This window comes from Gorilla gorilla, chromosome 5, assembly GCF_029281585.2.
Source record: "Gorilla gorilla gorilla isolate KB3781 chromosome 5, NHGRI_mGorGor1-v2.1_pri, whole genome shotgun sequence".
NCBI lineage: Eukaryota > Metazoa > Chordata > Mammalia > Primates > Hominidae > Gorilla > Gorilla gorilla.
In genome coordinates, this window is record NC_073229.2 from 64804899 (window position 1) to 64820129 (window position 15231).

At 41.8% G+C, this 15231-nt stretch overlaps 1 protein-coding gene across 2 annotated transcripts in view; it reads right to left on the reverse strand.

The window, feature by feature from the left end:
* The window catches only part of ADGRF1 (adhesion G protein-coupled receptor F1), a 45231-nt gene that overhangs the window by 20254 nt on the left and 9746 nt on the right, over positions 1 to 15231 (reverse strand). Inside the window, exons 2-8 of one of the 2 annotated variants that reach the window (XM_063707649.1) lie at positions 11633 to 11744; positions 10345 to 10402; positions 8495 to 8644; positions 6686 to 6859; positions 4536 to 4636; positions 3310 to 3368; positions 2463 to 3074 (exon numbers count right to left, since the gene is read on the reverse strand). In XM_063707649.1, coding sequence (XP_063563719.1) covers positions 3029 to 3074; positions 3310 to 3368; positions 4536 to 4636; positions 6686 to 6859; positions 8495 to 8644; positions 10345 to 10402; positions 11633 to 11701 — 657 coding nt within the window. In that variant the 5' untranslated portion in view covers positions 11702 to 11744 and the 3' untranslated portion in view covers positions 2463 to 3028. Of the gene's footprint in view, positions 1 to 2462; positions 3075 to 3309; positions 3369 to 4535; positions 4637 to 6685; positions 6860 to 8494; positions 8645 to 10344; positions 10403 to 11632; positions 11745 to 15231 lie in introns of those variants that run through there. The other variant, XM_004044147.5, reaches the window with a different exon arrangement.

Here is a 15231-nt window from a genome sequence, read left to right on the forward strand (position 1 = left end):
CTGGTGGTGGCTTGAACTAGTTGGGTAGCTATGCATGTGGTCAAATTCAGGTTTTATTTGGAGCCAGAGCCATAGAACTTACTAATGGAGAAGATTTGGGATGTGAAAGAAAGAAATCAGTCAATAATAACTCCAAGGAATGGAAAAGCAAGTTTTTGTATATTCTTACCATGGAGTACTACTGGACTACAAAAAGGAAGGAACCACTGATAGAAAACTGAGGATGAATCTCAATGACATTATGCTGAGTGAAAGACGCCAAACATGCAAACAAAAAAAACTGGATTATTCTATTTATGTGAAGTTCTGGAATAGACTAAACTAACCTGTGATGATAGAAATCATACAAGTGGTTGCTTCTGGTGTGAGGGGATGGCATGGAAAGAGGCTGGAAAGCAACACAAGAGAACTTTTGGGGTTATGGGAATGTTCCATCTTGATAGGAAGGGACTTGCACAAGCGTTTTTCAAAGCTGATAGAGTCATACACAAAGTTTGAGCACATAACTGTGTGCAAGTTATACCTCAATAAAAGAAATTATAGCACAGGAAGGCTCCAAGATTGGGTCTCTGCAAGTGGAAGGACAGCATTGCTGTAATGGAAATAGGGAAGACAGTGGGAAAAATAAGTTATAGGTTAGGAAGGGGAGAGTCAGAGGATTCCCAGTTTGGACACATGACATTTGACATCTCAACTGGAAAACCAAGTGGAGACTGTCAAGTAGGCAGTTGGTTATTTGAGTCTGGAGTTCAGGGGGGTGCCCGAGCTCAAGTAATAAATTTGGAATCCATCAGCATACAGATGTGTTTGAAGACATGAAAGCACATGAGATCAATACATTAAGTCAATCCTGCAATAACTCATGAGATAAGCAGTGTATCATTCCCATTTTATAGATAAGAGAACTGAGGCCCAATGAGAAGTTGGGTGAAAAAATTATTAATTACTAATTGATCGGAAGTTCCGCAGCTCAAATTCTTACTACATTGAACTTCTGCTCACAATGTATAAATAAGTGCAGACACCCTTTTGCGTAATGATGGTCACAATACCTTTGCATTGATATGTCCCTCCTATTGATTACAGAGTATTTTCCTGCTTGTTATAGATTTGATTTAGTGAAGTTAAACCAGGTTCCACAGGTGTATAACTGTCCTGTTTGACAGATAAGTAAATAGACTGAGAGATTAAGATTTATTTTAATCTGGGCATGGTGACTCATGCATGTAATCCCAGCACTTTGGGAGGCCAAGGTGTGTGGGTCACTTGAGGCCAGGAGTTCGAGACCAGACTGGTCAACATGGTGAAACCCTTCTTTATTTTTTAAAATAATTTTTTAAAAAGAGATTTATTTTAAATCATATATGCAAAAAGTAAAACTTTAGGCTGGGCTTTGTGTCTCATGCCTGTAATGCCAGCATTATGGGAGGCCGAGGTAGGAAGATCGCTAGAGCCCAGGAGTTTAAGACCAGCCTGAGCAACATAGCAAGACCTCAACTAATTAGCCAAGCATCATGGCAAGTGCCTGTGATCCTAGCTACCAGGGAGGCATAGGTGGGATTGCTTGAACCCAGGGGTCAAGGCTGCAGTGAACTGAGATCGCACCACTCCACTCCAGCATGGGCAATAGAGTGAGACCCCATATCGAAACAAAATGAAACAAAACAAAAGTAAAAAGTTGTAGTTTATAGACTTGTGCCTACTTTTACTGTGATTTGGTCTGCAAATTATTGGAGACAGCTTATAAGATATACATGATAGAATATAAATTAGAAGTATAAATAGAAAACAAGGATCACAGAAAAGAAAAATATGAATATTGAAAGTATGATCAACTGTATAAACCTCAATACAAAAAAAAGCAGTGTTTTTGCTGGTATTGAATTTTAAAGAAAACTATTCATGTATGACTTAAAGGATAATGCCCAGGACAACATGTTTATAGCAAATGCTGTTGAAGATTTCCTATGGGTTGGCCGGATGCAGATGCTCACACCTGTAATCCCAGCGCTTTGGGAAGCCGAGGCAGGCGGATCACGAGGTCAGGAGATCGAGACCATCCTGGCTAACACGGTGAAACCCCATCTCTACGAAAAATACAAAAAAATGAGCCAGGCGTGGTAGCACACGCCTGTAGTCCCAGCTACTCGGGAGGCTGAGGAAGGAGGATGGCGTGAACCAAGGAGGTGGAGGTTGCAGTGAGCCGAGATCGTGCCACTGCACTCCAGCCTAGGCGACAGAGAGAGACTCCATCTCAAAAAAAAAAAAAAGAAAAGAAAAGAAAAGAAAAGAGAAAATGTCCTATGGGTGTTTTTAAGTTAACTGTGAAAAAAATATCACAAGTCAAGTTCTCTGACCTCTAAGCCACTTTCTCTAACAAGCAGACAGATTATTAATAGTTGGTAATTAATGTAAACATGGCTAACTAAACAACTTTTGGAATTAAGGCATAAACAAAAGGATAATTTACTAAATATTTCTTTATTTGCTGTAAACAATGACTACTGGGTTTTGAACTATGATGTATACATGATATCTGTGCAAAGATATCTCACCCAAAGCCCCACTTCTGGCTCCGAATTATGAGGCATCATATCTCCTGTGGTTGCTGAAGGAGAAAATCCACCCTTTGACAACCCGCAACCCTTATCCCCAACCCTCACTTTTTCCCATGCACTGTCACCATGATCTCCTGCCTTCTTTCAAGTTTCTGCCCTACTGCTGTTGTTTTGTAGTTCTACTCACTGACCCACAGTTTTGAGAATGCTTTCCAATATTTAAGGTCCTAGGCTAGATGTGGTGGCTCATGCCTGTAATCCCAGCAGTTTGGGGGCCAAGTCAGGCGGATCACCTGAGGTCAGGAGTTTGAGACCAGTGTGGCCAACATGGTGAAACCCTGTCTCTACTAAAAATACAAAAAAAGTTAGCTGGATGTGGTGGCAGGTGCCTGTAATTCCAGCTACTTGGGAGGCTGAGGCAGGAGAATCTCTTGAACCTAGTAGGCAGAGGTTGCAGGGTTGCAGTGAGCCTAGATTGTGCCATTGCGCTCCAACTTGGGCGACAAGAGTGACATTCTGTCAAAAAAAAAAAAAAAAAATTAAGGTCCTAAACTCATTTAAGTGAGAATCTAGGCTTTACTCTTCAGACTTTTTAAAGCATCACAGATCCTTGTTCACTTAGTAAAAATCCTACTATAAAGATGACTTCTGTCCTGTTTTCTGTCAGGGTCACCTAAAAACAGCACTCTGCCTTTTGCAGAACTGGCGCCCAATTCTGGGGATGCCCTTCTAAGACCATTGTGTTACTTACCGAAATTGGGTGACCTGAACCGACTCAAAACCTTGAATTCTTTCATATGCTTTTTTAAGCTTAGAAAGAGAACAAAGAACAATGTGTTAATTGTTCTTCCCGTACTTCGGAAAGACATTTGAGCAAAAAATTGATACAGACAATAAATAAATCAACAGTAGCAAAGGAGCAAAGAAAAGAGATACAGTGGGAAGTAATTGCATGTCATACAAATACAGTTAAAATAACAGTTGTGAATGTATACATACACACACACATATCCATACATATACACATATAAAATGTATCTTTGAGATTGCTAATAAATTGTGAATAACCAACTGCTTAGAATAGGAGATGAATTTGATGCCAGATCGTAGAATAAATTTACCCAAAATCCATTTTTTCCTTATCAAAAACAAGCCATTAATTTTTACAGGTACTTAGACTGAATCCATCTATTAAGTATTTGCTTGGGTCTTCAGTTAGAGCTACACCTGAGCCAGCATCCTAGGCAGAGGGATACTGATCTAGTTTTTATGTGACTTTATTATAAAGTTGAGAGTTTTGCTCAGTAACTCTCTTCAGCCTCTAACAACAGAGTTTTCTTTATAGAACAAATCCCAAATGCTGACAGTTGAGCTTAGATCATGATTTTTTTTTGTTTTTTGATGTGGAGTCTCACTCTGTCGCCCAGGCTGGAGTGCAGTGGCACGATCTCAGCTAACTACAAACTCCACCTCCCGGGTTCAAGCAATTCTCGTGCCTCATCACCTGAGTATCTGGGATTACAGGTATATGTCACTATGCCCTGCTAATTTTTGTATTTTTTAGTAGAGATTGGGTTTCACCATCCTGGCCAGGCTGGTCTCGAACTCCTGACCTCAAGTGATCTGCCTGCCTCAGCCTCCCAAAGTACTGGGATTACAGGCGTGAGCCACCATGCCCGGCCCATAAAAATTTTTTATAAAAAATTAAAAGAGAAAATAATCAAGAAGTCTTAGTATATTGCTAAAATAAGTGAGCAAAACTGAACACAAGAGAAGTGCAAAGAAGTCAGCTGCTAAACTTTCCTAGAAAGAAGATACTCAGGGAATTTCAACTGTGGGCAGAGCAAATAACTGTTCTGTAATAGCTCACTGAAAATGAATAATTAAGAATATGTATTAAATATACATGCTGAATTGAAAACATTTGAACTTGAGTGTAGCAAACGATTCCTTATATAATAAGTAGAAAGTGCTTACTTGAATTTCAATTCCATTTGCATATTTGGAGTATATAGCAGAAGATGAATTCAAAAGGTCATTTGTAAACCTTTCATTAATTTTGAAAGTGCCCCAAATCTCTGTAGGAAATAAAAATAAGTTTATAGACATAATAAATTTCTAACTTGATTTATTAGTAGCATACAATTATAGAAGTACAATTCAGAGTCATCTATTCAACAGTGATGTTTCAAATTTTTTTCATAAGAAATGTTCACCTAAAATAACACAGGATGCATACATAAAAGCAGAGTTTTCAATTGCAGATTTGGAACAGTAATAGGGAAGTGCTGGTAATGAAGGCAACCTTAAAAGTAGGTAAATGCGTGGCCTCTCATGTGTCACTAAAGAAGGCATTCACTGAACTCTGAAATGTATCTTCATCTGGGCAATAAGCTTAAGCATTGTCCCTATTAAAAATTAAACGATGACCGTAACAGCAACACTACTTGCTAACTCCAACACATTCCTTACTTACCCATTGCCAGTACTTCTCTGCAATGGGACAATTCTCTGTGTGGACAAATCCTATTTATCCTTCATTCAGGACCTAGTCAAATATCATCTCTTCCACAAGGTCTTCTCTAATCCTCAGATGCAGAGTCTTTCTCTCCTCTAAATTCCTACAGTACTTTATCCCTATCTCCCTCCCATCCTCTTACATATTCCTAAACATTGATTTGTGTATGTCTCACCTATGCACATCTCCACAGTACTGTGGGAAGCTCCTCATAAGTGTCATCCCTGTCTGATCCAGCTTTGTATCTTTCAAAGATGGATTAGACATGGACCACCTTTTTCTTTCCTTTCTTTCTTTCTTTTCTTTTTTTCTTTTTTTTTTTTTTTTTAGTCAGGGTCTCACTTTTGTCACCTAGGCTAGTGTGCAGTGGCATGATCTTGGCTCACTGCAGCCTCAATCTCCTGGGTTCAAGCAATCCTCTTCCCTCAGCCCCCCAAGTAGCTGGTACTACAGGCACACACCACCACACCTGTAAATAGCTAATTTTTGTATTTTTTGTAGAGATGCATTTTTGCCATGACACACCACCACACCTGTAAATAGCTAATTTTTGTATTTTTTGTAGAGATGCATTTTTGCCATGTTGCCCAAGCTGGTCTCGAACTCCTCCTGAACTCAAGCAATCAGCCCGCCTTAGCCTTCCAAATTGCTAGGATTACAAGTGTAAGCCACTGTGCCCATCTTTCAAAACATAGGCTTTCATCAACATTCATTGAAGAATTACATTATTTTCTTTCTTGTATTACAGTCTGGCCTCTACAACTAGTCTCCTAATTCATAGACAGCAAGAGAAATTCTTCTGTGTGTCCTCCTAGAATTTGCCCCTGATCTGGGTGAAAAGATGGTGCTTAATAAGTAATGTGTTGCCATAACCTGAATTGCTGTAGTCCCAGGAAGGAGAGCCAGTATTCCCAAGTAAGCTGGGCTACTTCAGGCTCACTCTTTGCTCAGTTCCACCAATATCTGGGGCTTCCAGTTAACTGGAGTAATCATTGCAGGAGCTTAGTAAAGTCCTTTATGCCCTGGAGTCCGTGTCATTTGGCTCATCTCACCTTTCATTGAACATAAAGCTAAGTTAACCATAGCTCCCTCAGCTTCCACTGGTTTCCTAAGCTAGACTTTTAGCTTTTGTTCTGTTTTAACAAGGCATTCAGTACACATATTTGTTGACAATTGAGAGATTTCTTTTAATGGAATCATTCACTATATATTTCCTCCTTGCATTCATATCTCTAGACTCCCCTTTTCTTGAAACTGATGTTGGCAAAAGATGTGAAAAGAGAGTAGGAAGACAAATGTTGCTTACTCAAGCAGTTCCTCTTTTTGGAATTTTAGCAACTCTTCCTCAATCTCAATAAAATCATATGATTGCAGAGCTAAGCTGGATGGACCTAAAGGTTGAAGTGACCTTCACATGTCACCAGTTTCTGGATCTTCTGTACTATGAAAGCTCTCAGTGGGTCCAGCCAGGCCTAACATGATGTATCATCACTGTCCCTCAATCTCCCTGTAAACAAACATTGACTAGCTAGACAATGAGCAAGAGTCCCTTCTCTGTTGCATGTTGGGGTGAGAGAAGCCCCAGCCTAGAGCATTCTTAGTTGCTTACTTGTTCTCTCACAGAAATTGACACTCTGGCTGAGGTTGTTGAGATGACATTCACAGCTTGGGAGTGCTCCAGCCGTGTGAAGGTAGCAGTTCTGGGGATCGAGGCATGAGGGAGGAAACCAGGTGTAGCTGTCTTCACAGGTACACTGCAGGACCCCATTCAGGCTGTTGCAGTCTGCACAAGAAATAGAACTCAGTCTCATGGATTCTGGTTTATAAACTGACCACTGCTGAGCAGTGATTTTATTTTATATATGTTTATTTTTCAGATTAACTTCCCACATCTTCTATGAGTTTTGTTTCGTTTTGTTGCCTAGGCTAGAATACAGTGGTATGATCTCAGCTCACTGCAACCTCTGCCTCCTGGATTCAGGTGATTCTTGTGCCTCAGCCACCTGAGTAGCTGGGATTACAGGCACGCACCATCAACCTGGCTAATTTTTGTATTTTCAGTAGAGACAGTATTTTGCCATGTTGGCCAGGCTGGTCTTGAACTCCTGAGCTCAAGTGATCTGCCCTCCTTGGCCTCCCAAAGTGCTGGGATTACAGGCGTAAGCCACCGCGCCCGACCCTGAGTAGTGATTTGTGATCCTTAGCTGTCACATGGAATCTGGACCAAGGATTTGGTTGGTGCAAAAGTAATAGCAATTTTTGCCATTAAAAGTAAAATAATGGTTAATACTTCTCACCAAAAGCTAGAAGGATGAAACCAGGACAGCAATATACTCAAGGTAAGAAAATGTCCAACTCAATAAATTCTGAGGTTGGTATCAGAAAGCTAACAAACATAAAGCTACAATGGCTGGGATTAGCATGCAAAAGAAGGATGTATGCCCCATACATAGCCACTGCAAAGGAAGAGAGAAGCAGAAGAGGACACTTGTAACAGGAGAGTTGTTTAAAGGATTCTAGAGCGTATTTGACCACCATCTCATTGGAGGCTCCTTTCTATCCACCTGCTACCACTCCCAAGTAGGCCTTATAAGCAAGATGACAAAGGCAGAGAAACATTTTTGGGGAAAGTCATGATGAAAAGTTTCTCTAGTAGCAATCCTGTATGCCTGCCCCCTTCTATTACACCTGAAATTCCCACCAAAGCCGTCTTTTTTTTCTTTCAGTAGATCAAGAACCAGGGCAAAGTCACCAGACACCTTTGTGAAAATATCCATGGTGTGCAGTGAATGGGTCTCAAGCTTTATTGCGACACAGAATCACCTGGAAGATCTCACCCTGGAGTTTCTGATGCTCTTAAGTCAAGACAAATGAAGAATTTGCATTTTTGCTAAGTTCCCTAATGCTGCTGCTGCTGGCCTGGGGACCATGCTTTAAGAATCACTGCTTTAGATCAATAATTTAACTTCTCTGAACCCCACCTTTGTGCTTATTAATGCTGTTTGCCAAATATTTCTTGTTGTCTTCCAGGTACACAGGATTGCATATCCTAGTCCCCTGAAGTTAAGTGGGGCCATGGAGCCAGTTCTAGCCAAAAAGTTGTGGGCAGAGTTACAGCAGTCACTTCTGAGTTAGAGAATTTAATTGCCTGTGGAAAACCCTCCAGTGTTTCATTTACTTTTTGCTCAGCATGGGTACATATGAGATAGGGTCTGATACATCACTGGGTACTGGTGGCAACAAATACAGCCCTCTGCCAATCTGCAATGGACATGTAGCATGAAGAAGATATAAAGCGTTTATTCTTTTAAATCACAGAGATTGTAGGGATGATTGTTTCCACAGCATAACCCAACCTAGCCTGACTGATACACCCGCCTTCCCCATTTACACATCCAGTCACCGAGAGCCACCTTACATGTGGTAGCCTTTGCTCTGATAATTCTAATTAGCCCGTGTGACCATAATAATGGAGGCTTCAAGAGCTTCAGAAAATTTCTCAAATCTGTTTTCTCCTTGGAATCTCTATAGGTCACCTGAAGCAGCAGCTGATATTCTTCGACCGGGCCTAAAGAGAGAAAGAGAGTCAGAAACCTTTTTTTCTGTCCGTGGGGAAAATATTGCTGAGGAAGTGACTGAGAAACAATCATCAAATTTAGGTCAGGGACTCTACCATGCTGCTTGTTCCTGAGTTCCTCTCATCCAAACATGGACTAAAAATGAACACTGAGGGTAAACACAAGCAAATGGTTCCCACACATGCCAAATATACGTCTGTCCTCTCACTTCTGCCAGGCCAGCTGCCCCAGTGCTGTCTGTCCCTCCCCAGAATCACTCTCCCAATGTTATACACTTCCTCAGGGCACACCCAGAGTCGAGCTTCAGGTGTCAAGACCGAAGGGGGAAGAGGTGAGGAAATCCAAGTCAACCTTCCCTCCCCCGCCCCCAGCTCTGATCTCCTTGAAGTATCTCCAGTATAAGACCCCTCAATCTCACACTTACAAAGAGCCCTTTCTTCTCCTGTGAAAATATTCCATTCGTTAGCTGCGTTTGGGTATTTATATGAAATCCAAAAGCAAAACAAACTAAATTTTCCCTTGAGGCTTGATGCACCCTCACCTCCAGCTCATCATTTCTGCACAGCACCTTTTCTTTCCCCACAGAGAAGCCATTAACTGATTTTGACAGGGAAAGGAGAGGAATCCTATGAGTCTTCTCCCATCCAAAATTCACTTAAGCCCATTCACATAAAACTTGACATGAAATTCCCAGGGGCTTCAAGGTCCCCCGAAGCTCACCTATGAAAGACCTGACATCTCACACCATTGCACCCCACTCCCATCTCTTAGTCTCCCCATCTCCTTACGGACTGGAGCCTCTTCCCCAGGCATTGGAAGTCCCCTCTGAGTGGTGGGACCTGAGACAAGACCCACTTCTCGTCCACGCAGGTGTGCAGTGGGGAACAGGGAAAAGGATGGCCCTGCTCACATCGTCAGGGGTTAATGGCACTGGTTCTGCAGCCAGATTGACTGGATTTGAATCCTGGTCCCTGCCCCTAGTTCTGTGCTTTAGTTTCACTATCTGTAAAATAAAGATGACCACTGTACCAGACTCAGAGGGTCAGTGTGAGGGTTTAATTCATCTAATGCACTTCCAATAGTCCTGCCACATAGTAACATCCCAACAATAGTTGCTATATTTTTATTGTTATGTTTACTGTCAGGGAAATTGTATTCATGTCATTCCAAGTTGAAATTTTGATTTCATTTTCCCAAAGAAGTATAGCCTTGCACAGTGATAGTTGCTATGGTACTATTAGCACATTGCTGTATGGCAGATTTATTGCATGGTAGAAAAGCTATTGTGGACTGACCCGGGAACCTAACAACCACATGTGCATCACTGTTTCTGTGAGGAAATGTGTTCAGCACTAGAAACATCAGATCCACAAACTAAATTTCAGAACACAACTCATTTCTGGACTGGGGCTATGACCATTAATTACATTGTTAGAATCAAGGCACAGAAGAAAAGGGCGTGTGTGAACAGCTACTTGCCAGGTCTGATGTAAGACACTATGCTCTCATGATATTATTTAATCTTCACAAACGTCTTGCTCATAGGAATTACTGTCATTCTCCTTGTACATATTTGGATGTTTAATAATGTGCCTAGGATCATACAACCAGTCAGGGGCACCGCTGGGATTAGAACCCTGGTCCCTTGACACCAAAATCCACTGCACCATGCTGTCTAACAGAGCCTCACCTAGATGTTTTTTCTTATTCACAATGAGTTCTTTTTTTGTTTTGATGCCATCATTTCTCTGTTAAAAAGAAAAAAAATAGTTATGGTGAGACTTTGAAGAGTTGTGCTTCATAAGGCCTTGCTGAGTTTCCCAGATGAATTAAAATCATGAATCTAAAATCCAAGCCAGGGATGGTGGAGAGGCGGCCAGGGAAGGCCTCACTGGAGCAACTTTTGAGCAAACACCTGAAGGGTAAGAATATGCCTGGCAGGTGAAGGCAGAATGAGGACACCAGAGCTGCTGAGAGAGGAGAGTGAGAGGAGAGGCACAGGAGGTGGGGTCAGAGGGTCTCTGGGGAGGCAGGTTGTGCAGACCTTTATAGGCCATGGAAAGGGTTTTACCTTTTCCTTGAGTGAGATGAGAAACTGCTGGGTAGCTTTGAACAGGGGAAAGACATGCTGTAACTTACTTTGTAGCAGGCTCGATCCTGAAGCCCCGTTGAGAACAGAGAAGCACAGAAGCAATGCGTGCATTTCTGGGGTTGTTGAAATCATGCAGGCAAGAGACAATGAAGGTGTGGCTCAAGGTAGCAGCCATGGAAGTAGTGAGAAGTTTTTGAATTCTGGATATACTTTAAAGGTAAAGCTTTAAAAGTAATGCCAGTGGTTTAGATATGGAATGTGAGAAGAGTCAAGCATGATTCTTAAGGTTTTTTGCCTAAGTAGCTGGAAAGATAGTGATACCACTTGCTGAGATAGGCAAGAAGGAGTGGGTTCGATTTTGAACAAATGAAGTTCGGAGGTCCGCTGGATTCCCAGCTGGAAATAACACGTAGGTAATGGATATGTGAGTGTGGACAGGGGAGAGGTCTAAGATGGAGCTATACAGCTGGGAGTCATCAGCATGTAGAGAATATTAAAACCATGATCCTAGATGAAAGCATCACTCAAGCGAGTGTAGATAGGAAAGAGAGTGTCTAAGGATTGCTAATGTCCATCCATGTGATTTTTCTGCATCCGAGAAGCCATAGTAGAGCATGTGTTGAACTGGAAAAGATCTCTAAGATAGTTTAATCAAAGATCCTCCTTTTGCAGTTTGATCATCTAAGCTCCGAAGAGATGAAATGACTTACTTATCCAAGGCCACACAGTGAATGTTGGTGATGTTGAAACGAGAACTCAGGACTTCTGATCTCAAGTACATTAAATTATGCAGTTGCAGTCCCCTAGAGAGTGAGGGGTTCTAAAAGTGCCGGAACGAGAGAGGAGAGTTCGTTGAGAAGAGATATGAGACACAGCACCAACTCACCCCCAGGAAGCCACCGTGGCCATCAGTGAAGGTGAAGAAAGAAATGAGCCACAGCACTCCAACTTTCATTTTCCCTGGACTGAACAGCAGCAGTCGGGTGCATAGTCTGTGACTAAACAAGCAGGGTACCAGGTAAGGTAGAGGCACAAAAACAAGAAATTCAAGCCAAAATGTAAAAATGCACAACGTGGTAAGGCCCCACTGAGCTGATCCGAACCCCTGGGTGTTTATGTTTCCACTCCACGGAACCTGTGACATCATGACTTCTGCTCCCATTGCAGATGTAGTAAATTTCCATCTTTACAAACTTACTAGAAAACTGCTCTAGAGCTCTCTTCCAAGTGATGGTATCTGACTAAACACATGCTTTTTTTTTTTAAATCGTGACTTGCTTAACATTGCAATTAGGTGCATTTAACATCAGTCTTTTATATTTCACTGAGGTTTCCTTTTCATTTCAGGAAAGAAAAACATTAAAATAACCAAAGACTCTGTAAACCATTAATACCAGGATATAATTTGAGTGTTTAAGCATATAAATAATAATGAATCAATCCAGAAAATTTCCTTTTTCATAGTAGATATAATTAGCAAAAAGATGTCCTCGAGTTTATGGTTATCTCAAATAATTTAGATAAAACTCAGTACATAGACCTGGTCACAAGATTAATCACTTATACCCAGGTTATTTTGCATCAAAAAAATCACAAAATGTTAGAATTGTTCTGTCTAATACAGTAGCCATTAGCCATGTGTGGCTATCTAAATTTCAATTACAGTTAAAATTAAATTAAATTTAAAATTCAGTTGCTCAGTCACATTGACCACATTTCCAGTGCTCAGGGGCCACATGTGGCTAGGGGCTACCATATTGGGTAGCTCAACACAGAACGCTTATATCATTGCTAAGTTTTACTCCACAGCATTGATAGAACTTAAAGGAATACCTTCTTCTGGCCTCTCAGTGTTTCTTTTACATCTCACAGGAGAAGATGAGAAAGTTTGATTCCCAAACTCAAGAGTCCTCCAGTGGAATAAGTGTCCTTGCTTAGCAGTCCAGAGTACACAGAGTAGGGCTCTCCATCCAGCCCTTACCTTGCTTCCTGGGTGTGCTTAAACTTCATACAAACCCTGCTATTTCTCCAGTGCCACCCCACACTGCCCTCTAATCTAAAAAGCCGAGAAAAGGCATTAGAGACAGGGAAGAACTACCTTAGAGGTGGCCTATGTCTCAGCAGAAACCTTTTCTAGGGCTTTCTAGGGAAGCATGAAAAATAGGCAATGTACAGCTTTTGAATTTACCTCTTCCTTTTGGATGAATGGTCCTCTTATGCCCCACCTTCCTGTTTGCCAAAGACTCCTTGAAAATCTATTGCTTTAAAATTCTTTGGCAGCAGCCTGGGCTCTAGATTATTCTTCAGGGTCTTGTTTCCCCACAGCTTATCTGCTCTGAGTTCTATTCCTTCCCGCCTGCGCTTTCTGCTTTCTAAAAGTGATGAATATTTTTCTCTCGAGCAGTGTTTCACAAATTTTCTTGACAGGATCCCATAGAAAGAAAGATATGTGATAACATGAATATATGTCTGTGTGTGTGTGTGTGTGTGTGTGTGTACACCTTGGATATTTTCTACTTGTTTTTATTTCATTTTTATTACTAAATTGTTATATTCTACTAAACTGATTTTGCAATACCCTCATGAAGCACAGTCACATTGCAGAGTGGGGGTTGTGCCCCTTCCAGCCCCTTTTCCACTTTTTCTTCACTTTTCTTTTTTTGAGATGGAGTCTCTCTCTGTTGCCCAGCTGGAGTGCATTGGCATGATCTTGGCTCACTGCAATCTTCACCTTCCGGGTTCAAGCGATTCTCCTGCCTCAGCCTCATGAGTAGCTGGGATTACAGGCGTGCATCACAACGCCTGGCTAATTTTTGTACTTTTAGTCGAGATGGGATATCACCATGTTGGTCAGGCTGATCTCAAACTCCAGACCTCAAGTGATCCGCCTGCTTCGGCCTCCCAAAATGCTGGGATTACAGGCGTAAGCCACCATGCCCGGCCACTTTTTCTTCACCTCTAGGGAAGGATTTTTTAATTTGAATTCCCGGGAACTATTTAGACCACAGTTTATAGTGCTGGAGCTTTCAAATGGGATAACAGTTTTGGTGCCTGCGGAGTGATCCGTTCTGCCTCTTTGTGCCAGTCTGTTTCCAAATGGGAGACCTGGCGTGCATGCGGCTCTCTGCTCGCTTTCTCTGTCTCTCTCTCTCTCTTCTCTCTCTCTCTCTCTCTCTGTCTGTCTCTCTCTGTCTCTCTCTTCTCTCTCTCTGTCTGTCTCTCTCTGTCTCTCTCTTCTCTCTCTCTCTCTGTCTCTCTCTGTCTCTCTGTCTCTCTCTCTCTCTCTCTCCCTCTCTCCTCGAAAAATCTTCCTCATACATGTACTCCAGGCCTGAGGCTGTAAAGGCAGCTTGAGAAAGCCTGAGGACAGCTCTGGGCATTGTGGGAAAGCCTTCTCTCATAGACTCCACCTCTTTATTCCCTCTTCTCCCACCCTAGAGATATATTCTGGCATCCCTGGACTTGCTACAGATGGTAAACTCTAACTTAGCATCAGAGTTTCAGACAAGTGAGGAAGGGAGGGAAGAGAAGGAAAGGAGAAAACATTTAGGAGCTCATTAGAAAATGTGAGTGTCCCCGTCTCACCCTAAACCTACTAAATCTTGGACAGGTCAGGCCCAGCTATGTATATTATAATTATAATTATTATTATCGAGACATGTTCTTGCTCTGTCACCCAGGCTGGAGGTGCAGTGGTGTAGTCATGGCTCACTGCAGCCTTGACCTCCTGGTTACAAGTGATCCTCCCACCTCAGCCTGCCGAGTAGCTGAGACTACAGGCTAATTCTTTTAATTTTTTTGTAGAGACAAGGTTTCACTATATTGTCCAAGCTGGTCTTAAACTCCTGGGCTTAAGCAATTCTCCCACCTCAGCCTCCAAAGAGGGACTACAGGCATCAGCCACCATGCCAGGGCAGCCCATGTGTATTATTAAAGCTACACAAGCAATGCTCACATCCAGGCAGGTTTGAGAGCTGTTATTCTAGACTGTTTTAAGTATAGGAAAAACGATTTCTCCAGGGGAAAGCAGCTGAGGGAGAGGTTGTGGCACCTGTGGCCTCCACTCCGCCCCCTCCTCCTTAAACAAATAAAAATAAAATAAAAAAATAAAGATTTCTCCACCTAGCCTGGTCGTGTGATAGGAGTTCTACTCTGGGATTTGAAACCAAAGCTCAAGAGAATCAAAATTTTTTCTTTGCTTCCTTGGTGCATATAGCTCCCTCTGGGATACCGTTGGAAGATTTAGGAAGTAAAAATGCAAGGTACCCTCAAAATTTTGAATTTCAAATAAACAATTTTTTTTTAGTTAAGTATGCCCTGTGCAATATTTGCAACATTATTTGTTGTCTAAAATTATTTGTGTCTTATCTGAAATTCAAATTTAACTGGACATCCTGTATTTGACAACTAGTCAAAGGTGGGAAAAAATGAAATCTCAAGGCACATGGGTCAAAATGGGCTCTGTAGCTGTACTAGCCAGGGTCC